At 40.0% G+C, this 20,293-nt stretch overlaps 1 protein-coding gene across 1 annotated transcript in view; it reads right to left on the bottom strand.

Moving 5' to 3' along the window:
* Window positions 1-20,293, bottom strand: part of robo1 (roundabout, axon guidance receptor, homolog 1 (Drosophila)) — a 697,256-nt gene that overhangs the window by 86,881 nt on the left and 590,082 nt on the right. Inside the window, exons 5-6 of the mRNA XM_061972616.1 lie at window positions 15,892-16,049; window positions 3,909-4,029 (exon numbers count right to left, since the gene is read on the bottom strand). Of these exons, the coding sequence (XP_061828600.1) occupies window positions 3,909-4,029; window positions 15,892-16,049 (279 nt within the window). The remainder of the gene's footprint in view (window positions 1-3,908; window positions 4,030-15,891; window positions 16,050-20,293) is intronic.

The raw sequence follows: 20,293 nt of genomic DNA, 5'->3' as shown, positions 1-20,293 counted from the left end.
CTCTTTTATTACATTCAATTGTTTGAGCAAAACAAAGTGAATAGTAAACAATAACTAAAACAAATCCAAAAACTACTATCTATTACTCATTTAAATTATTTGGACCTCCTGTGTCCAAGGACTTCTTCATTGAATTTGTCAACAATAACCAAAACGACAGAAAAACTGATTGTGTAAAAATACAACTGTAAGTACAGGTATCAACACCATCAATTTATGGTTTAATTTGCCATTCCCTTTCCTGTACATGTCATGTACTGACTGCAAAAATGCTGATTTAGTTCTATTGTCCACACTTTAGACCAGGGGTGCCCAAACCTTTTCCACTGAGGGCCACAAAGGGAAAATTCAAAGGATGTGCGTGCTATTTTGGTAGTTTCACCTTCAAAACCAATACAATATATTTTTCAAAGAACTACAAAATGCAATTCCGGTTGAAATTTTGTGAGAGTCTTGAAGACCCTGGAACAGTCAGTATGCCGTCCAGATAGCATCAAATAACAAAAATTATAAGTAAAATGAGCTCAAAAAGCTAGCATGCTAACAGTACAATGCTAACAACAGCATACCTACAGTTAACCTTAGAGAAATACCAAACTATATGACACTGAGGTATATACCTGCTAAATTAGCCAGTAACATCAGAGAAGTACCAAAATATATTACTGCAATGATAACCTGACAAAATTGTTAAAAATGCTGGCATGCTTAAAATTAACATACAACAAGCACCAAAATATGAAAATGGTGTATGCCTAAAAAAATGGCTAAAAAACGCTAGCCTACTAACATTACCATGCTAACAGGTAATATTCGTCAAGTAACAAAATAGTTGACGCTGAGGTGGAAAAAAAAGCTATCATGCTATTATTAGAATGCTACTGATTGTGCCCCAAATGGCCACTGGGCCGCACTTTTGACACCCCTGCTCTAGACTCTTATTAATCTACTTGTTAATTTCCTGTTAATAGCTTTTTACTTTGTTTGGTAACGAGGACTATCAAAAAGCTCATGTGATTAATGACAAAAGATGAATGTATTAATCATGTATAGTTGCAGATTCACCATGCATTTTATTTTATTGTTTTATTTTTTTTTACATAAATTTATTTTTAACTCCTTTACCTTAACCCTAAATGGTTTCCTGAAAGGCGACATGCGTTGTTATACGGTCAGTGATCAGGTTAATGCATAGGCATTAAAATTACACTTCAAAATAAACCCCGACAGAACTTTAGATAATACTTTTACCGAGTTTTGAGCAAATAAATTAGGTACAGTGAAGTTAATCATGTTTGTCTAGAACAGGAGTCACCAACCTTTTTGAAACCAAGAGCTACTTCTTGGGTACTGATTAATGCGAAGGGCTACCAGTTTCCATCCATCCATTTTCTACCACTTATTCCCTTTGGGGTCGCGGGGGGCGCTGGAGTCTATCTCAGCTACATTTGGGCGGAAGGCGGGGTACACCCTGGACAAGTCGCCACCTCATCGCAGGGGCTACCAGTTTGATACACACTTAAATAAATTGCCAGAAATAGCCAATTTGCTCAATTTAACTTTAACTCTATGTTATTATTAATAATTAATGATATTTATCTTTGTGGAAACACTGATCATCTTAATGATTTCTCACAATAAATATATATAGAAACAGAAAAATATCAATATGCAACACTTTATTTTTTATATTTTCTCTAAGTGCACATTTTTCAAATTGAACATTTTAAAATGATCCCATCTAAGACAGTCTTGTGAAATCACAATATCCCATTTCAACTAGCTAGCCACTAACATTTTTTAACAAATCATGAATTACTTTGCACCATGTTTGTACAAATAATAACATGTAAAATACAAAAGTCAACTCTCAAATTTTTAAATAAATCATGTCACACTGGGAGACAATAACCCTGTTATGATTGTCAACTGGACACCAAATCTGTTATCTGTTTCTTTGTCAGTTAGTGAAGTCTTTAAAATATTTTCTTGGATTTTCAAATTCTATTTGAGTTTTGTCTCTCTTAGAATTAAAAATGTCAAATAAAGCGAGACCAGTTTGCTAGTAAATAAATACAATTTAAAAATAAGAGGCAGCTCACTGGTAAGTGCTGCTATTTGAGCTATTTTTAGAACAGGCCAGCGGGCTACTCATCTGGTTCTTACGGGCTACCTAGTGCCCGCGGGCACCGCGTTGGTGACCCCTGGTCTAGAACATTCTGACGATAAAATTGCATTTGTGTCAAAATATCGTGGTCTTTTTTTGGATTGATTTTAAGTATGCTACTAAGAAAATTGATGGATGGACTTGTTTTTTTTTTGTTTGTGGTTTGTTTTATTTTTTCGTCCATGGTCTGTGTTTATGGTATGCTTGTAATGTGTAATGTCGTGTGATTTATGTATTCTTTTGTATCATGACCTGTTGAATGTTTACTGTATTAACCTGCTTTAGGACAACGGATGAATATTAGCTATTGTGCTAAATAAATAAATGTAAACAAGTAATATACTGTGATTAATCGCAAATTCAAAAGTGTGATTAATACGATTATAGAAAAAAAATGATCATTTGACAGCACTAGCTGTAACGCTATTGCACCTAACATTTATTGGCGATGTTAGCTATTACAATACCTGCTCCTGGCTTGCTCTTGGTGTGCAACATGTTTAGCTCCGCCCTTCAGTCATAATTATATTTGATTAACATACTTAAAGTACCAAAATATGCAGTTTGTCGCAATGTGATTATTATTGGCTTAGAGGAGTGTCTCTACGCTGTGTAAGGAGACACACAGTTAGCTACTAGCCGCTTGCCAGTCGGGGGACTAAATATTAATACAGTGTCTTTTTCACGAAAATCGGCTGATACTGATCGGTGGCGGATCGATCAGCAATAGATCATTGTCAACATAAGATAATTGTGTCTTGTGTCTTGCCTACAGTCAAGCATAGCGGCGGCAGTTCTGGGGCTGCACGAGTACTGCCAGCACTGGGGGAGCCGGGGTTCATTAAAGGAAACATGAAATCCAATATGGACTATGATTGTGCAGTAGAGCGTGATCCCTTCCTTTGGGAAACTTGGCCGAATGGCATTTTATCCTACATGATAACGAGCCCTAACACACCTCCAAGCAGAATAGTAAATAAATACTGCTATACGAGCTGTACACTGACTACTCTAAGTTGTGTTCATTTCTATAGTATATACTCCCTTGTACTGTTGTCCCGATACCAATATTTTGGTACCGGTAACAAAATTATTTCGAAACTTTTCGGTACTTTTCTAAAAAAAGGGAACCACAAAAAATTGCATTATTGGTTTTATTTTAACAAAAAATCTTAGGGTACATTAAACATATGTTTCTTATTGCAAGTTTGTTCTTAAATAAAATAGTGAACATACAAGACAACTTCTCTTTTATTAGTAAGTAAACAAACAAAGACTCCTAATTAGTCTGCTGACATATACAGTAACATATTGTGTCATTTATCATTCTATTATTTATACAAGTGGTAGAAAAATAATTATTAATCTACTTGTTCATTTACTGTTAATATCTGCTTACTTTCTCTTTTAACATGTTCTATCTACACTTCTGTTAAAATGTAATAATCACTTATTCTTTTGTTGTTTGATACTTTACATTAGTTTTGGATGATACCACAAATTTGGGTATCAATCCGATACAAAGTCATTACAGGATCATACATTGGTCATATGGTGGGGTGGGTGGCAGCCCGGTACTTTTCAGAGGTGGTATAGTACCGAATATAATTCATTAGTATCGCGGTACAATACTAATATCGGTATACCGTACAACCCTACTCCCTTGATATAATATAATGGTTGCTGAAATGTGAGAGAGGTATACAGTAAAGTAGAAAGTAGACTCAAACATGCAAATTACCGAGCACTGTAAGTTCTGCTATCTCGCTCTCCCGTTCGCCGACCATGTTTGTCCCGACGCAGACGTACTTCCCGGCGTCGCTCTTCCTTGCGTTGGTGATCATCAGCTTCCCTCCACGTATCTGAGGAAGAAAAGCAGGACAAAGAGGATGAGATAATTCGGGCGATAAGACATATTTTGGCTGGTTACAACATTGCGATAGAATTGTGTCCGTGAACACAACTCGTTCATAAAAGGCTCCATTCATTCATTGCTCTGAGTGTGTTTGGAGGGCTGCCCCTCTCAGCTTCCACTTCAAGTCTAAATCACTATCAGTCAGCCTGTTCTCCCTCAAGGTAAGCCGAGCCAAAAAACACTTTCACAATCCAACACAACCGCCGCCGCCCCCGAGGGAGCACCTGAGGCTCTGCAGGACCGCGAGCGCTTTTCCAGCTGGCTCAAAGGCGACGCGGCCCATTACTGTAGCGGGAATGTTTCAAGAATTCCGAAGCTTCTTTGGACTTTCCTTCTGCAGCAGCAAGTGCACACTCAAAGAGCGCACACGCCCAGTGGTGAATGTGGGCTTGTCCAGGTGAATGTCATGTCTGGTATTTCCCAGGGCTTTGATTACAGGCCAGAGAACAAAGCGGCTCGCTTTGTTCTCAGCCAGACGGGACAAGCGAAGCCCCTTCGGTCCCCCACCGGTCTTCCTCTCGGCTGACAACCACACCAGTCAGCGCCGAGGTCGGACAATAACGCGGCGTACCAACAGGTCTCTGTATCCCTTTGGGGCTTAACCTTTAAAATGCACCCGTCAGCCCGCAAGACCAGGACCACCACCTGCAGGCAGGTAACTGATACCATCATTAGAGAGCCACCGAACTTGACACACAATATCGCAAAAACCACAACTAGAAGGACCCTAAGTAGACCGCAGACATGTGCTAATGTGGAACAATCCACAGATCCATGCTGAGTAATATTTGTGTAATCTGGCTAAAAACAGGTCTTCTTGGCGGAGGTACTTTTTGTTGGATTTAGAATTCTAAGTATGTTCGGACCTGCTCATTTGAACACTTTCATGGTTGTACAATTTGGAAGCCAGCCAAAATCTGGGAAACCAATGCCCAATGTCATCACCTGTCAACCGGGCCCTATCTTCTTTTGTGTTTGGATTGCTGTCCAATTTTGTTGTTTCCATACAATGACAATAAAGGTATTCTGATTCTGATATACACTCAAAGTTCGATATAACATCCTGATCGCATTATTCCCGAGCGTGTGTTACGTCACACTTTTTTACCCACTTTCTTTCAAAATAATAACAAATAAAAAGATCCCAAATTATGTGGTATACAAATGCAGGGGCTTTGCAGACTTACCAAGGCCTAGTGCAGCGGTCGGCAACCCAAAATGTTGAAAGAGCCATACTGGACTAAAAATACAAAAAAAAAAAAATCCTGGAGCCGCAAAAAATGTAAAGCCTTATATAAGTGTTATAATGAAGGTACACATAATGTACACCACAAAAACTGAAATCTAAGTAAGATTAAATATCTCAAATAAGGGTGATATTTGCTTATTTTCTGTCTGATAAGATAATTATTCTCACTAAGCAGATTTTATGTTAGTGTTTTACTTGTTTTTAGGGTTTTGGTCCTAAATGATCTCAGTAAGATATTGCAGCTTGTTGCTGAGATTTTCTGACCTATATTGAGTAAAACATGCTTGAAACTAGAATATCAACTGATGCAAAGCTGTGTCATCAACACTCACAAGTATAAATCAACTTTTTTAAAGTAATCATTTCTTATTTCAAGCATGAAAAAAAAATCATGATGCCGAGCGCATATCATTATGTCAAGATAATGGCACTAGCATTTACTTAATTTAAGAATATTTTTCAACATATTGAGCAAAAAGGACTTTTTTTTCTACCAAGAAAAGTGCACTTGTTATTAGTGAGAATATACTTATTTTAAGGTATTTTTGGGTTCATTGAGGTTAACTAATTTTACTTGTTTTGGAAAGTCTTGACAAGCCGAATTTTCTTGTTCTATTGGCAGATAATTTTGCTTAGTTCAAATAAAAGACCCCTAATTTTTGTATTTTTTTTTCTTGTTTTTGAACACTGACTTTTTGCAGTGTAAGTGTCTATATTAGCTATAAAAGCCGTTCTTTTGTCCCATTAGGCAAAAATACAAACTCGCTCGGGAAAAAACTCAAAGCAAATGTAGCATAAACTAGGCTGTAGCATAAGGCTAGCATGGAAAAGCTATTTTGTGAAACAAACATAACAGGAAACAAACATAATTCGCCAATGTCGAACAATGTATATATATTCGATATATTCATATATATTCACTGTTGCAAGCGGCCGATAACATTTGCTGGCGGATATTTTTTCCCACAAATGATTGGCGATAAAGGATATCATTGTCAGCGTGAGCCCAAATGAAGTACTAATTGAATCATAACATGTAACAATAACGATTCTCACTATAGCGAGTTGCAACTAACGAGGCTCTGTCCGTGCAGTCTGTGTATGTAAGCTAGCGGCCCCGCCTCCGTCCACCAAGACAAAGATTGTGAATGACTGACAAGAAGGTTCACGCTGGTCGTTTAATTCTATTGACAAAATCGCGCGAGAGTGAACCCTCTTGCACACTGTTGGAAAGCGAGAACTGAGGAAAAGGACAAAAGATTTTATGGATACCGTCAAAATTATCAAGTTGATTTTGATGTAGGCATAATACTTACTGAGTCTTAAGGGGGAATTTTAAAAATAAATGGACTGATCCAGTATTTAAACCTAGAACCTTTCACACCTGCACCGAGAAGAAAAGTATACCCTTAGACCAGTGGCTCCCTTTAATGGTATGCCAAAGAATCACTTTATTTAATGAAAAGTGTTTTACTTTCCTATATTCAAACACACTGTTACTGTTCATATAATGCGTATATGTATGTATATAATGCCAGTGGCCAAAAATATTCAATATACTTGCTAAAGAAAACCTCTGCCGTGTTTTTAATGAATACTTTGGCCTACTACGCTACTGTATTTTAATGTTGGTCATTATGGTGGTACTTGGAGAGCCAAGTGCTTGGTGAAAAAAGATTGAGAACCACTGCCCGAGCAACCCGCGGCTCTTTAGCGGCGCCCTGGTGGCTCCATTGAACTTTTTCAAAAATGCATGGAAATGGAAAAAAAATGGGGTGAAAAATAAGTTTTCTGTTGTAATATGATTTCTGTAGGACAAACACGACACAAACCTTCCTAATTGTCAGAAAGCCCACTGTTTAATATGTTGGTGTTTATGCTTCACTGATGAGAGTTTTTGGCGAGCGCCGTTCTGTCCTACTAATTTTACCGGCCCTTGAACTCACTGTGTTGTGGACTGTGACTTGTTGTGTACAACGTTCTCCGACGCTGCCACAGAAAGATGTGTTTTATGCCACTCCTTCTGTGTCTCATTTTGTCCACCAAACGTTTTATACTGTGCGTGAATGCGCAAAGGTGAGCTTTGTTGGAGTGCTAATTGGGCATATTTGGTCACTGCATGACTGCAAGCTAATCGATGCTAATATGCTATTTAGGCTAGCTGTATGTACATATTGCAGCATTATGCCTCGTTAGTAGGTACATTTGAGCTCATTTAATTTCCTTTACTTACTGTATGTGTATTTAGTTCATTTTTCCATGTCTCATGACATATTATCTGTATGCAATATAGGTTGCATTTCTCATAGTTGTTCGTGTGTCATGTTGTTCCAGACTACAGCAAACGTTACCCAGCTTGCCCAAGATTGTAATAAATCCATTAGAAGAAGACAGCCTGCCGTTTCCTTTACCTTGGACACACACATCTATACCTTTGGCAATTCTAAGCCGGTAATTTCCATCTCACACTCTGAGAAGATTTACTAATGTTTTCCAATGTTGTAAAAATATGTAGAATAAATATTACATTTCAACATTTCGGTCAACAAAGTTTTGCATCAGCCTGCAACACATAGTCATTTTGATAGTAGGCTTATATATCTAATTAGCCACTTACATCATGTGTTGCCTTCATTATAACACTTATATAAGTCTTTTAATTTTTTGCAGCTCCAGACCCATTACTTTTTTGTATTTGTGGTCCAATATGGCTCTTTCAGCATTTTGGGTTGCCGACGCCTGCCCGAGACCAACAAGCCATATCATCGGTTGCATTTCGGCTTGAATATTTATGGCGAAACCGAACGGGAGTCGGCAGGATGTGAAGAGGCGCTGGAAGCTTGCTTTATGTGGGAGCACCCTGTGGTGCTGGAAGGGTTTGAAGTATCATTATGTTACTGTTTGTTTGAGCAAAGGCTTAGCAGCTAAAACACTGTGACACGCACAAAGGCCCAGAGGTCAGGCCATGTAGACCGTATAGCGACCAGTCAAGGGGGGGGGGCTTTAACATGCAGATCCACTTAAAGCCCGGTCCGTTCTATCCATACTCTTGCTGTAGCAGTTCCGCAGCGTCACAGGGCATATTTGGAGTGCCAGAGCAGCAGGGACTCTTTTTTTTTTCCCTGCACATGTACGCCTCCTTGCACAACACAATCTGACCATTATCCCTACATTGTGGGGAGATGGCTCCATCCCGTCGCTTTTCCCCCCCGTCTAGTGCCATTTGGCAACGCTGATAATGCGCCAGCCTCCATTCAGCATGCGCCCTCTTTGTGTTCACACAGTGCTTCGTTCTCGGGGTTGATGATTAGCTACAACATTTGCACAAAACGAGGGACAAAGTGCTGCATTCACCGAGCAGATAACGATCAGAGTTTTTTAAATAATGTCAGTTTTACTATTTTCTGTGTACATTTACCCTGGAAGACCACTTTGGGGTAAAAGCCAGCCAGCTGCAGCATCATGGACCTCCCTCACTTTTATTGCCCGGCTCACCACATGCAGTCAGGAATACATGCAAAATGTTACAAGCATGTCATTAGCGACGAGGCACAGTTCACTAAAATACACGCATCCCATTTAAGGATGGAAAACACACATGGTTGGGGACTAGTTTCCCATTGCCATGGCAACAGCATGTTCCAGCATGCAACCTTGCAGCCAGGATGAGTTGGCCCTTTGATGAGCTCAGCTGCGGGAGACATTAGAAATAATCCCACTTTCGCAGCGCCTAACAAACATACCGAATGCCGTTTCATTGTGTCCGACAACAGGACGTCTAACGCCATTTTTAAAAGCCCTCCTTCGGCGGCGTGCACTTTACAAGGATTCCGACGAGGTGCTTTAAAAACCGCTGGGAGCCATTTCACCTAAGTTACCGTGCTGGTTGAGTTTCCTCGAGAGGTTTTAGCCGTACGAGCAAAACAAACAAATAACTCGCTCGTATCGTGAGGGCCTTAAAAGGTGGCAGAATACATGAAAGTCGAGATGAAAGACGACACAGTGCTTTGGTTCAAACAGCAGTTACACAGCAACATTGGGTGGGAACTCTGGAGAATGTAATGAAGGTGGTTTAAGTTTGCAACTTCCTGTCTTGTTGACGGTGAACAGTAGTATGGCTCTTGTTTTTTAACTCCATCCATCCATCCATCCATTTTCTACCGCTTGTCCCTTTTGGGGTCGCGGGGGGTGCTGGAGCCTATCTCAGCTGCATTCGGGCGGAAGGCGGGGTACACCCTGGACAAGTCGCCACCTCATCACAGGGCCAACACAGATAGATAGACAACATTCACACTCACATTCACACACTAGGGCCAATTTAGTGTTGCCAATCAACCTATCTCCAGGTGCATGTTTTTGGAGGTGGGAGGAAGCAGGAGTACCCGGAGGGAACCCACACAGTCACGGGGAGAACATGCAAACTCCCCTCCTCCAGTCCTCCAGTGATAATTTTGTTTATTTGCCACAATGGAGTCAATGATATTAACTCAAGGTAGCTCCTCAGAGTGTAATGAGTCGATATACACAGTTAGCTGCGAGCCGCTTCTGTCCGACCAAAAGCAAAAAAAGTGTTTGTTGTTTGGTGTTTGTGATCGCCATTTAAAGGCATTGATCGGCATTGACCGATCACGGAAATCAGCTTACCGTATTTTCCGCACTATAAGGCGCACCTAAAAACCACAAATTTTCTCAAAAGCTGACAGTGCGCCTTATAACCCGGTGCGCTTTATTACGATTCATTTTCATAAAGTTTCGATCTCGCAACTTCGGTAAACAGCCGCCATCTTTTTTCCCGGTAGAACAGGAAGCGCTTCTTCTTCTACGCAAGCAACCGCCAAGGAAAGCACCCGCCCCCATAGAACAGGAAGCGCTTCTTCTTCTACTGTAAGCAACCACCCGCCCCCGGAAGAAGAAGAAAAAACGCGCGGATATCACCGTACGTTTCATTTCCTGTTTACATCTGTAAAGACCACAAAATGGCTCCTACTAAGCGACAAGGATCCGGTTCATAAAAAGACGCAATCTCTCCATCCGCACACGGATTACTACCGTATTTCACAGCAACTGATATTCCTGTGAACCGCACTGTGGAACGGGAGCACGTACGGTGAATATTCGCACCACAGGGAATGAGAAGTCATCCTTCACTGTGGTTCTAGCTTGCCATGCTAACTTCCACCCATGGTGATATTCAAAAGGAAGACCTTGCCAAAAGAGACCTTTCCAGCCGGCGTCATCATAAAAGCTAACTCGAAGGGATGGATGGATGAAGAAAAGATGAGCGAGTGGTTAAGGGAAGTTTACGCGAAGAGGCCGGGTGGCTTTTTTCACACAGCTCCGAAGGCGAACACACCTTCACTAAGACGGGCAGACAGCGCCGGACGACATACGCCAACATTTGCCAGTGGATCGTAAATGCCTGGGCAGATATTTCGGTCACAACTGTGGTCCGAGCTTTCCGGAAGGCAGGATTCACAGAACTACTGGACAACAACAGCGACACTGACTCCGATGACTTCGACGAGACGGAACCGGCCATTTTGGATCCCACGCTTGCGCAACTTTTCAATTCGGACACCGAAGACGAAGAATTCGAAGGATTTACGAATGAAGAATAACTTCAGAAGGTGAGCGCTATGTTTATTTTGTGTGTTGTGACATTAACGTTCGAGCAACATTATGTTGCTATTGCTCTACACCATTTTGAATTTTACTATGTTTGTGATTGCACATTTGCGTACATTTTGGGACAGAGTTGTTAGAACGCTGGTTTTCAATATATTATTAAAGTTTGACTGAACTATCTGACTGTTTTTTTTGACATTCCCTTTAGCGCAGCGTAGGCGCGGCTTATAATCCGGGGCGGCTTATTGGTGGACAAAGTTATGAAATATGTAATTCATTGAAGGTGCGGCTAATAATCCGGTGCGCCTTATAGTGCGGAAAATACGGTATACTGATTTCTAAATGACATTTTCTTCAACTCCAAAACAAAAACCAAAAACAAAGTCATAAATAAAGAATGACTCGGGGGCCACATTGGGTTAAAATAATTTGACCAGGGGCCAGGCAACTCATGAGAAAAAAAATAAATATATATATATATATACATATATATATATATATATATATACCGTATATTACCAAATAAACGCCCTTGGGCAAATAACCGCCCATGTCCTAATAGCCGCCCGGGGTCTGACCCCATTTTGTGAATTAACCGCCTCTTCCTAATAACCGCCTATGTCCAAATAGCCGCCCATGGGCTGTTATTTGCATAATTTAGATTAAAATGCTACTGGGGTTGCGTTTGCTGCAGTATTATTGTTTTGATGGTTTTATAGAGTACTTGGTACCATAATTTTATTTTTCCTGTATGCTGCTTTATTTAAAACTTGGAGTACTGTAGCCTTTATTTTATTTAAGTGACAGTATTATTGTTCTGTTTTGATGGTAGGTTTTATACTTGAGTACTTGGTACCATAATTTTATTTTTCCCGGTAGGCTGCTTTATTTAAAAAGTTTATTTATTTTTAGTATTGGTATTCTATATGACAATTGTTGCAGCACTGCCATGTTGAGGCCTTGTTGATCTCTTGTCTTTTGATAGCCTACCTCATGTTGATCTCTTGTTTTTTTGTTTGTATGTTTACAATAGCTTTTACATTTAAAGATTTTTGTACGAAAAAAAAATACTGGACAGTAACCATTGTAACCAAATAATGGCCTGGTGCAGGCTGGTGCAAAAATAAATAAAAGCCTTGTGCAAATAACCGCCTGCTTCTTTTAAACGCCTGTCTCCAAAATCGATTTTGTGAAATAAGCGCCTGGGCTACTATTTGGTAATATACGGTATGTATACACTGAACAAAAATATAAGTGCAACACTTTTGTTTGTCCTCCCATTTTTCAAGAGTTGATCTCAAAAATCAAATCTATATACACAAAAGACCTATCCTTCCTAAACATTGTTCACAAATGTATCTAAATCTGTGTTAGTGAGCATTTCTTATTTGCCAAGATGATCCGCCCCACCTCACAGGTGTGGCATGTCAAGAGGCTGACTAACAGTATGATTACTGCACAGGTGTGCCTTAGGCTGCCCACAATAAAAATGAAATGTGCAGTTTTAGCACACAGCACAATGCCACAGATGTTGCAAGTTTTGAGGGAGCGTGCAATTGGCAAGCTGACTGCAGGAATGTCCACCAGAGTTGTTTCCCGTGAATTTAATGTTCATTTCTCTACCATAAGCCATCTCCAAAGGCGTTTCAGAGAATTTGGCAGTACATCCAACTGGCCTAACAACCGCAGACCGCACCAGCCCAGGACTTCTTCATTCAACAGGTGCACCTTCATGATCGTTTCAGACCAGCCACCCAGACAGCTGCTGCAACAATTGGTTTGCATAACCAAATAATTTCTGTACAAACTGTGAGAAACGATCTCAGGGAAGCTCATCTGCATGCTCGTCGTCCTCATCAGAGTCTCGACCTGACTGCAGTTCTTCGTCATAACCGACTTGAGTGGGCAAATGCTCACATTTGATGGCGTTTGGCACATTGGAGAGGTGTTCTCTTCACGGATTAATCCTAGTTTTTTTCACTGTTAGGGCAGATGGCAGACAGCATGCGTGGCGTCGTGTGGGAGAGCGGTTTGCTGATGTCAACGTTGTGACTTGAGTGGGGTGGCGGTGGGGTTATGGTATAGGCAAGAGTATGTTATGGACAACAAACGCAAGTGCATTTTATTGATGGCATTTTGAATGCACAGAGATACCGGGACAAGATGCTGAGGCCCGTTGTTATGCCATTCACCTGAGACCATCACCTCATGTTGCAGCGTAACAATGCACGGCCCCATGTTGCAAAGATCTGTACACAATTCCTGGAAGCTGAAAACATCCCAATTTTTGCATGGCCAGCACACCCACCGGACATGTCACCCATTGAGCATGTTTGGCGTATACAACACTGTGTTCCAGTTCCTGCCAATATCCAGCAACTTCCTACAGCCATTAAAGAGGACCATTCCACAGGCCACTATAAGCAACATGATCCACTCTATGCGATGGAGATGTGTCGCACTGCGTGAGGCAAATGGTGGTCACACCAGATACTGACTGCTTTTCTGACCCCCCAGATCCCCAATAAAGCAAACCTGTACATTTCAGAGTGCCCTTTTATTGTGGGCAGCCTAAGGCACACCTGTGCAATAATCATGCTGTTTAACCAGAATCTTGATATGGCACACCTGTGAGGTGGGATGGATTATCTTGGCAAAGAATAAGTGCTCACTAACAGATTTACACAGATTTGTGAACAATATTTGAGAAGAATTGGCCTTTTGTGTATACAGTAAAAGTTTTAGATCTTTGAGTTCAACTCATGAAAATTGGGAGCAAAAACAAAAGTGTTACATTTCTATTTTTGTTTATATACATACAGTATATATAAATATATATATACAGTATATATTAGGGCTGCAACAAATAATCGATTAAATCGATTAAAATCGATTATAAAAATAGTTGGCGATTACCGTAATTTAGTCATCGATTCGTTGGATCTATGCTATGCTCATGCCCAGAGGCTATTTTTTTTTTTTAAAGGATTTTTATTTTTTTATAAACCTTTATTTATAAACTGCAACATTTGCAAACAGCTGAGAAACAATAATCAAAATAAGTATGATGCCAGTATGCTGTTTTTTTCCCAATAAAATACTGGAAAGGGAAGAACTGTAGTGTGTCTCTTTTATCCGATTATTAATCGAAGTAATAATCAGCATATTAATCGATTATCAAATTAGTTGTTAGTTGCAGCCCTAATATATATATATATATATATATATATATATGAGCTTCAAGCACACCTGTGAAGTGAAGACCATTACAGATGACGACCTCTTGAAGCTCATCGAGAGAATGCCAAGAGTGTGCAAAAGAGTAATCAGAGCAAAGGTTGGCTATTTTGAAGAAACTACAATATAAAACATGTTTTCAGTTATTTCACCGTTTTTTTTGTTAAGTACATAACTCCACATGTGTTCATTCATAGTTTTGATGCTTTCAGTGACAATCTACAATGTAAATATAGTCATGAAAATAAAGAAAATGCATTAAATGAGAAGGTGTGTCCAAATTTTTGGCCTGTACTGTGTGTGTGTGTGTATATATATATATATATATATATATATATATATATATATATATACATACACATATACTGTATATACATGTATTGTTGTTTTGTTTGTTTTTTGTTTTTTTTTACTTGGGACTTCCCACGGCCCAGACTGTGGACCATAGTTTGGGGACCCCTGGTAAATGCTATAAATTCTTCATGTGGAAACAAACCCATATTTAAACTGCTTTGTTTCAGAAACAAACCAAACAACAACATATGTGTGCAGTTAAGAGCTTACTGGGCTAACTGAATGTCCATGTGTGCATTCCGTATGCACAATATGAACGCACAATGAAAAAAAATAAACTAACCACCTAAGACAAGAGTCCAACACACCCCACACCACAACATTGGAGTACATAGCGTTGAGGTTTCATGCTTATCAGTGACTGCTGCCGAACGGGGACAGCTATGATTTGTTTCTCTTCAAACCAGATTATTCGCTTGCTCCTTTCAATTACGCCGCTCCGAGGCCAAAGACGGACGAGCCCTGCCAGTGCGGCTTTGAGGGAAAACAAAAGAAGAGAGAGCACTTTGCGATTCAACAACCTGGTTTGACCTGTTTACAACAAAACTTCTTCTCATTTTCTGAGACAGCGAGCAAGGATAAATTGCTTACTTAGCCTTAAATAACAACATATTCAGCACTATGCCAATGAAGAAGAGTTTCATCGTGGTATTTTTTAATTTTACATTATGCAAGCACTCTGGAGAGTAGTTTAAAAAAGTTTCCTCAAAGGAGAATAGTCTCCTGCCTGGGCCGCCCTCGCGACTATAAACAGAATATTTTACACCAGCATCATGTTATTACCACTGTGAATTACCACATAAGCAAAAATTACGTTGTGTCCCCGCCGCCAAGACATTAGAAACGCAGCCAAACACGCTATAAACATACGATCCAGACGCCATAACTTTGCTCTCAGGAGCCGCTGACACGTCTTTTCCTGTCAACCAGAAGGTTTGCGAGACTCTCCGAGTTGGACGGTTCGAGCACATCCACTGCTGATTGATAGCAGCGCTAAACAGCACAGTTAGCACGTCGCTGAGTGCACCTTTCTCCTTATTGCTTGGAGTCAGCTCCTTCCTGTCTCCTCATCGGAGTATTTTCGAGTTGATTTCATCAGCGAGCCACGGCCAATCAATGCGCTGCTGCTGACTAATGGAGCGAGGCGGATCCTACGCCCAGGTCATTACGGTTTTAAGCAGCCGTTTTGGATTGGTTGGGAAGGATGAACAAATCAATTTTGCAACAAACAACTCAAGCGGCGGTAATGCCGTGCCACGGATCACTGGTCTGTTCTATTCCTGACATGAGAAAGGCGTCGATATATTGGAAGGAATGTTTCAAAAGTTCAGTCAGTCTACTCACCGTGATTCGTTCATCTCGATCGTCGATGTTCGTTCCGTCTTTTTTCCAAGAGATTGTTGGTTCGGGGTGGCCACGCGGGGGTTGACACTCCAGAACCGCCGGCTCTCCTGCTGCCACGATGACGTCGGCGGGGTTCTGTCTGAAGTCGTCACGTAGAACTGCAAGAATACAACAAAAAACATAAATTCTAAGGAAACCTTGAGGAGTAGTGGTATAACTACAGATGTCTTTGGGATCAGATTTTTACCGACACAGAACACAATACCAACAATTGGATGCAAATGATTCACCATTCGGGTCTTCCCAAGATGCCAACTATTTGACATAAAGTCATGCCATCAATATCCAAGAATTGTCCTTTGAGATTTAATAGAAAAATGATTCCAGTCTTTGTCTAAGGCCACGGGTCAATGTCCAAGTATCGTGTCCATAAAAAAAATACTAGGACTCTATAAAGACTTGGGCCTTCATCTTTGGATGGAAATATCAAAACCATACTAAAGAAAGCAGATGTCGTTCATATTTGCAAGCGTCATAAAGATGCCAAGGGAATGGAATTGTAAGATTCCATCCAATGCAAGCGGAAACATTCCTGAACTCTTCATTCTTTACTTTTATTTGCTGTGCTACTGATTACATGCCAGCCTTTTATATAGCAGATATGAACAGATGACTTCAATCTAAGCAAACTCCTACAGCCATACAGCAGGTCTTTGTTTGGACCAGCTTCTACTCCTGAACCGCTGCACACCAAAGGATGCACATTTGTCAAAAAACGCAACCCGACTGTGTTGCCTGTGCTATTTTTTTTTTTTGACAAATACACCACACTGTGGCGCTGCTGTTGGAGCCCAATGTTTGACTTAAATGGACCAAAAGGGTCGTAGCACCAAATTCTGAAACCCCTGACGGACACCACGTCCCACCCTAAACCCAAGGTCTCCATGCACTAAAAAACAAACTATTGCATGAAATAGATTGAAACCAGCTTTTTTAAAACACCTGTAAAACCTTAATTAGGGTTTGAATTTAAAAAAGGGGATTAACATATCTACATAACCCCTACCAAAATAATTTGGTTTTGTTTTTTCAAAACAGATGTTTAGTTGTTTTGGGACAAAAAACTGTCAATAAATTCAATATAAAGTGGCCACAATATGCATTTAAATATTCATATAACTTTTCCTTTACTTCAGAGTGTAAAGTAGAAATTAGCTGATTCATTCCTCTGTAGGTAATACGGATCATAATAATACACCATAAATGTTACAAATATATTATTATTAGTGCATCTTGGGGGTTAAGCCTCCCTCTGTATTTAAAAACCTAGTGACACCTCTGATTTTTAACTTCAATTGAGGGTCCTTGAACGCACCACAGTTATATGCAATGATGTACAAAAGTGAAACTTTCTACTATACTGCCACAGGTACTGTACATTTCGCTGTACAATGCTGGTGCTTTGTGTGAATGATTAAAGGTGAGCTTTGATGTTGTGTTTGAAGTTAGGTTTACCGCCATTGAGGTGGAACAAACCATTTCGCATTGTTTGCCCAAGTCGATGGGGTTGATCGTCACAAAGTGAGGCCCACACGTGCACTAATAATATCATACCGCATAATGAGGGTGAAATATCGTGAGTGGATAATTAGCAGACATTACAAGCAGTGGCATGAATATTTAAGGGCAGCCACCAAAACAAATGTTTATGTTGTTGTTTTTATAAAAAAAGATGAACTTTACATTTAAACATAAATAAGTATAACTCCAGTAAGACTTAAAATTACACTACAAATAGCCACATATGTGATGATGACAATATTATACATGACTGCTTGTATCTTTTTGTGTAAGCTAACACAACACAAAAGAGTGAACATTTGTCAAAACATGCACATCTACTGTGTTACTTGCGCTATTAATTTTCAGACAAATGCACCACAGGAGGGCACTGTTATTAAACCCCATACTTCGGATTGTCTTGGAATTCCTCACAGGGCTAAATTAGCTTTACAAAACGCTCACTGTAACTTCAGGGTGATTCGTCAAATCACCATGAAATCTGAAGTAAGGTTAATTATATTTATATAGCGCTTTTCTCTCGTGACTCAAAGCGCTTTACAAAGTGAAACCCAGTATCTAAGTCATTGTTTTTCAACTTTTTTTTAACCAATGCACATTTTTTTCATTGAAAAAAATCCCAAAGTACACTAGCAGAAAGTGTTATAAAACGAAACTCAATAGCTTATAATGACAATTCAAAGTCATTCTCATCAAATACCTGACAGATTTTTTCGATATGAATTCAAACCATAACCATCCATGCATCACTAATTCTCTTGTCTTAAAGTAGGCCTGCAAAGCAATTTGCTACCTGCTGCCACCTACTGATATGGAAGAGTATTTCATGGTTACTCTGCCGATCTCCCAACAGCACAGACGCTCAACAACAGCACATTATTTGCGGATTTTTAGAACAATTAGGTGAAATTGCATCATTTTGCACAATCTCTCACGGCACATTAGTGTGCCACAGCACAGTGGTTGAAAAACATTGATCTAAGTTACACTATATTGCCAAAAGTATTTGGCCACCCATCCAAATAATGAGAATTAGGTGTCCTAATCACTTGGCCTGGAAACAGGTGTATAAAATCAAGCACGTAGGCATGGAGACTGTTTCTACAAACATTTGTGAAAGAATGGGCCGCTCTCAGGAGCTCAGTGATTTCCAGCGTGGAACTGTGTTTTTTAATGTGTTTTCTGTTGTGAATGTGTCCGGGGTAGATATGCATTCTACTGAGGTGGCAAATCATGATGCGTTCAGTCGATCGCAGCATCAAGCAAACAATCTGAAAATTCCCGTCGTATCAATTCCTAGATATGGTCGAAACTATTTAAAGTGCACTACGTATAATAAACGCAACATTATTAATATTTCTACTACGGATAATTTAAACAAAAACTCGTCAAAACAGCCCAATACTTATAATATGGGCTTTTTAAACATAAGATCATTGTCTCCCAAAACGTTATTAGTTAATGAGGTCATTAGAGACAACAATCTTAACGTCATTGGTCTTAGCGAAACCTGGCTCAAACCAGACGAATTTTTTGCGCTAAATGAGGCATCTCCTCCTAACTATACGAATGCGCATATTGCCCGTCCCCTTAAAAGGGGTGGGGGGGTCGCACTAATATACAATGAAAACTTTAACCTTACCCCTAACCTAAATAATAAATACAAATCGTTTGAGGTGCTTACTATGAGGTCGGTCGCACCGCTGCCTCTCGATATGGCTGTTATCTACCGCCCCCCAGGGCCCTACTCGGACTTTATTAATGAATTCTCAGAGTTCGTTGCTGATCTAGTGACGCACGCAGACAATATAATCATAATGGGGGACTTTAATATCCATATGAATACCCCATCGGACCCTCAGTGCGTGGCGCTCCAGACTATAATTGATAGCTGTGGTCTTACACAAATAATAAATGAACCTACGCATCGCAACGGCAATACGATAGATCTAGTGCTGGTCAGGGGTGTCACCACCTCCAAAGTTATGGTACTCCCGTATACTAAAGTAATGTCCGATCATTACCTTATAAAATTCGAAGTTCTGACTCATTGTCAACAAACTAATAATAATAATAACTGCTATAGCAGCCGCAACATTAATGCCGCCACAACGATGACTCTTGCTGACCTACTGCCTTCGGTAATAGCACCATTCCCAAATTATGTCGGCTCTATTGATAACCTCACTAACAACTTTGACAATGCCCTGCGCAAAACCATTGATAGTATAGCACCGCTAAAACAAAAAAGGGCCCCTAAAAGGCGCACCCCATGGTTTACAGAGGAAACCAGAGCTCATAAATTATCATGTAGAAAGTTGGAACGCAAATGGCGCGCGACCAAGCTTGAGGTTTTCCATCAAGCATGGAGTGATAGTTTAATATCGTATAAACGCATGCTTACCTTAGCTAAAGCTAAATATTACTCAAATCTCATCCGCCTCAACAAAAACGACCCTAAATTTTTGTTTAGTACAGTAGCATCGCTAACCCAACAAGGGACTCCTCCCAATAGCTCCACCCACTCGGCAGATGACTTTATGAATTTCTTTAATAAGAAAATTTAACTCATTAGAAAGGAGATTAAAGACAACGCATCCCAGCTACAACTGGGTTCTATGAACACAGATACAACTGTATCTACGACGGATACTGCAATACAAAATAGTCTCTCTCTTTTTGATGAAATAACATTAGAGGAACTATTACAGCGTGTAAGTGGGATAAAACAAACAACATGTTTACTTGACCCACTCCCTGGGAAACTTATCAAGGAGCTTTTTGTATTATTAGGTCCATCAGTGCTAAATATTATAAACTT

The sequence above is a fragment of the Nerophis lumbriciformis genome, linkage group LG17 (assembly GCF_033978685.3).
Source record: "Nerophis lumbriciformis linkage group LG17, RoL_Nlum_v2.1, whole genome shotgun sequence".
Classification (NCBI taxonomy): Eukaryota; Metazoa; Chordata; class Actinopteri; order Syngnathiformes; family Syngnathidae; genus Nerophis; species Nerophis lumbriciformis.
The sequence above is the reverse complement of the archived record's forward strand: the minus strand, read 5'-3'. Positions and strand labels throughout refer to the sequence as shown.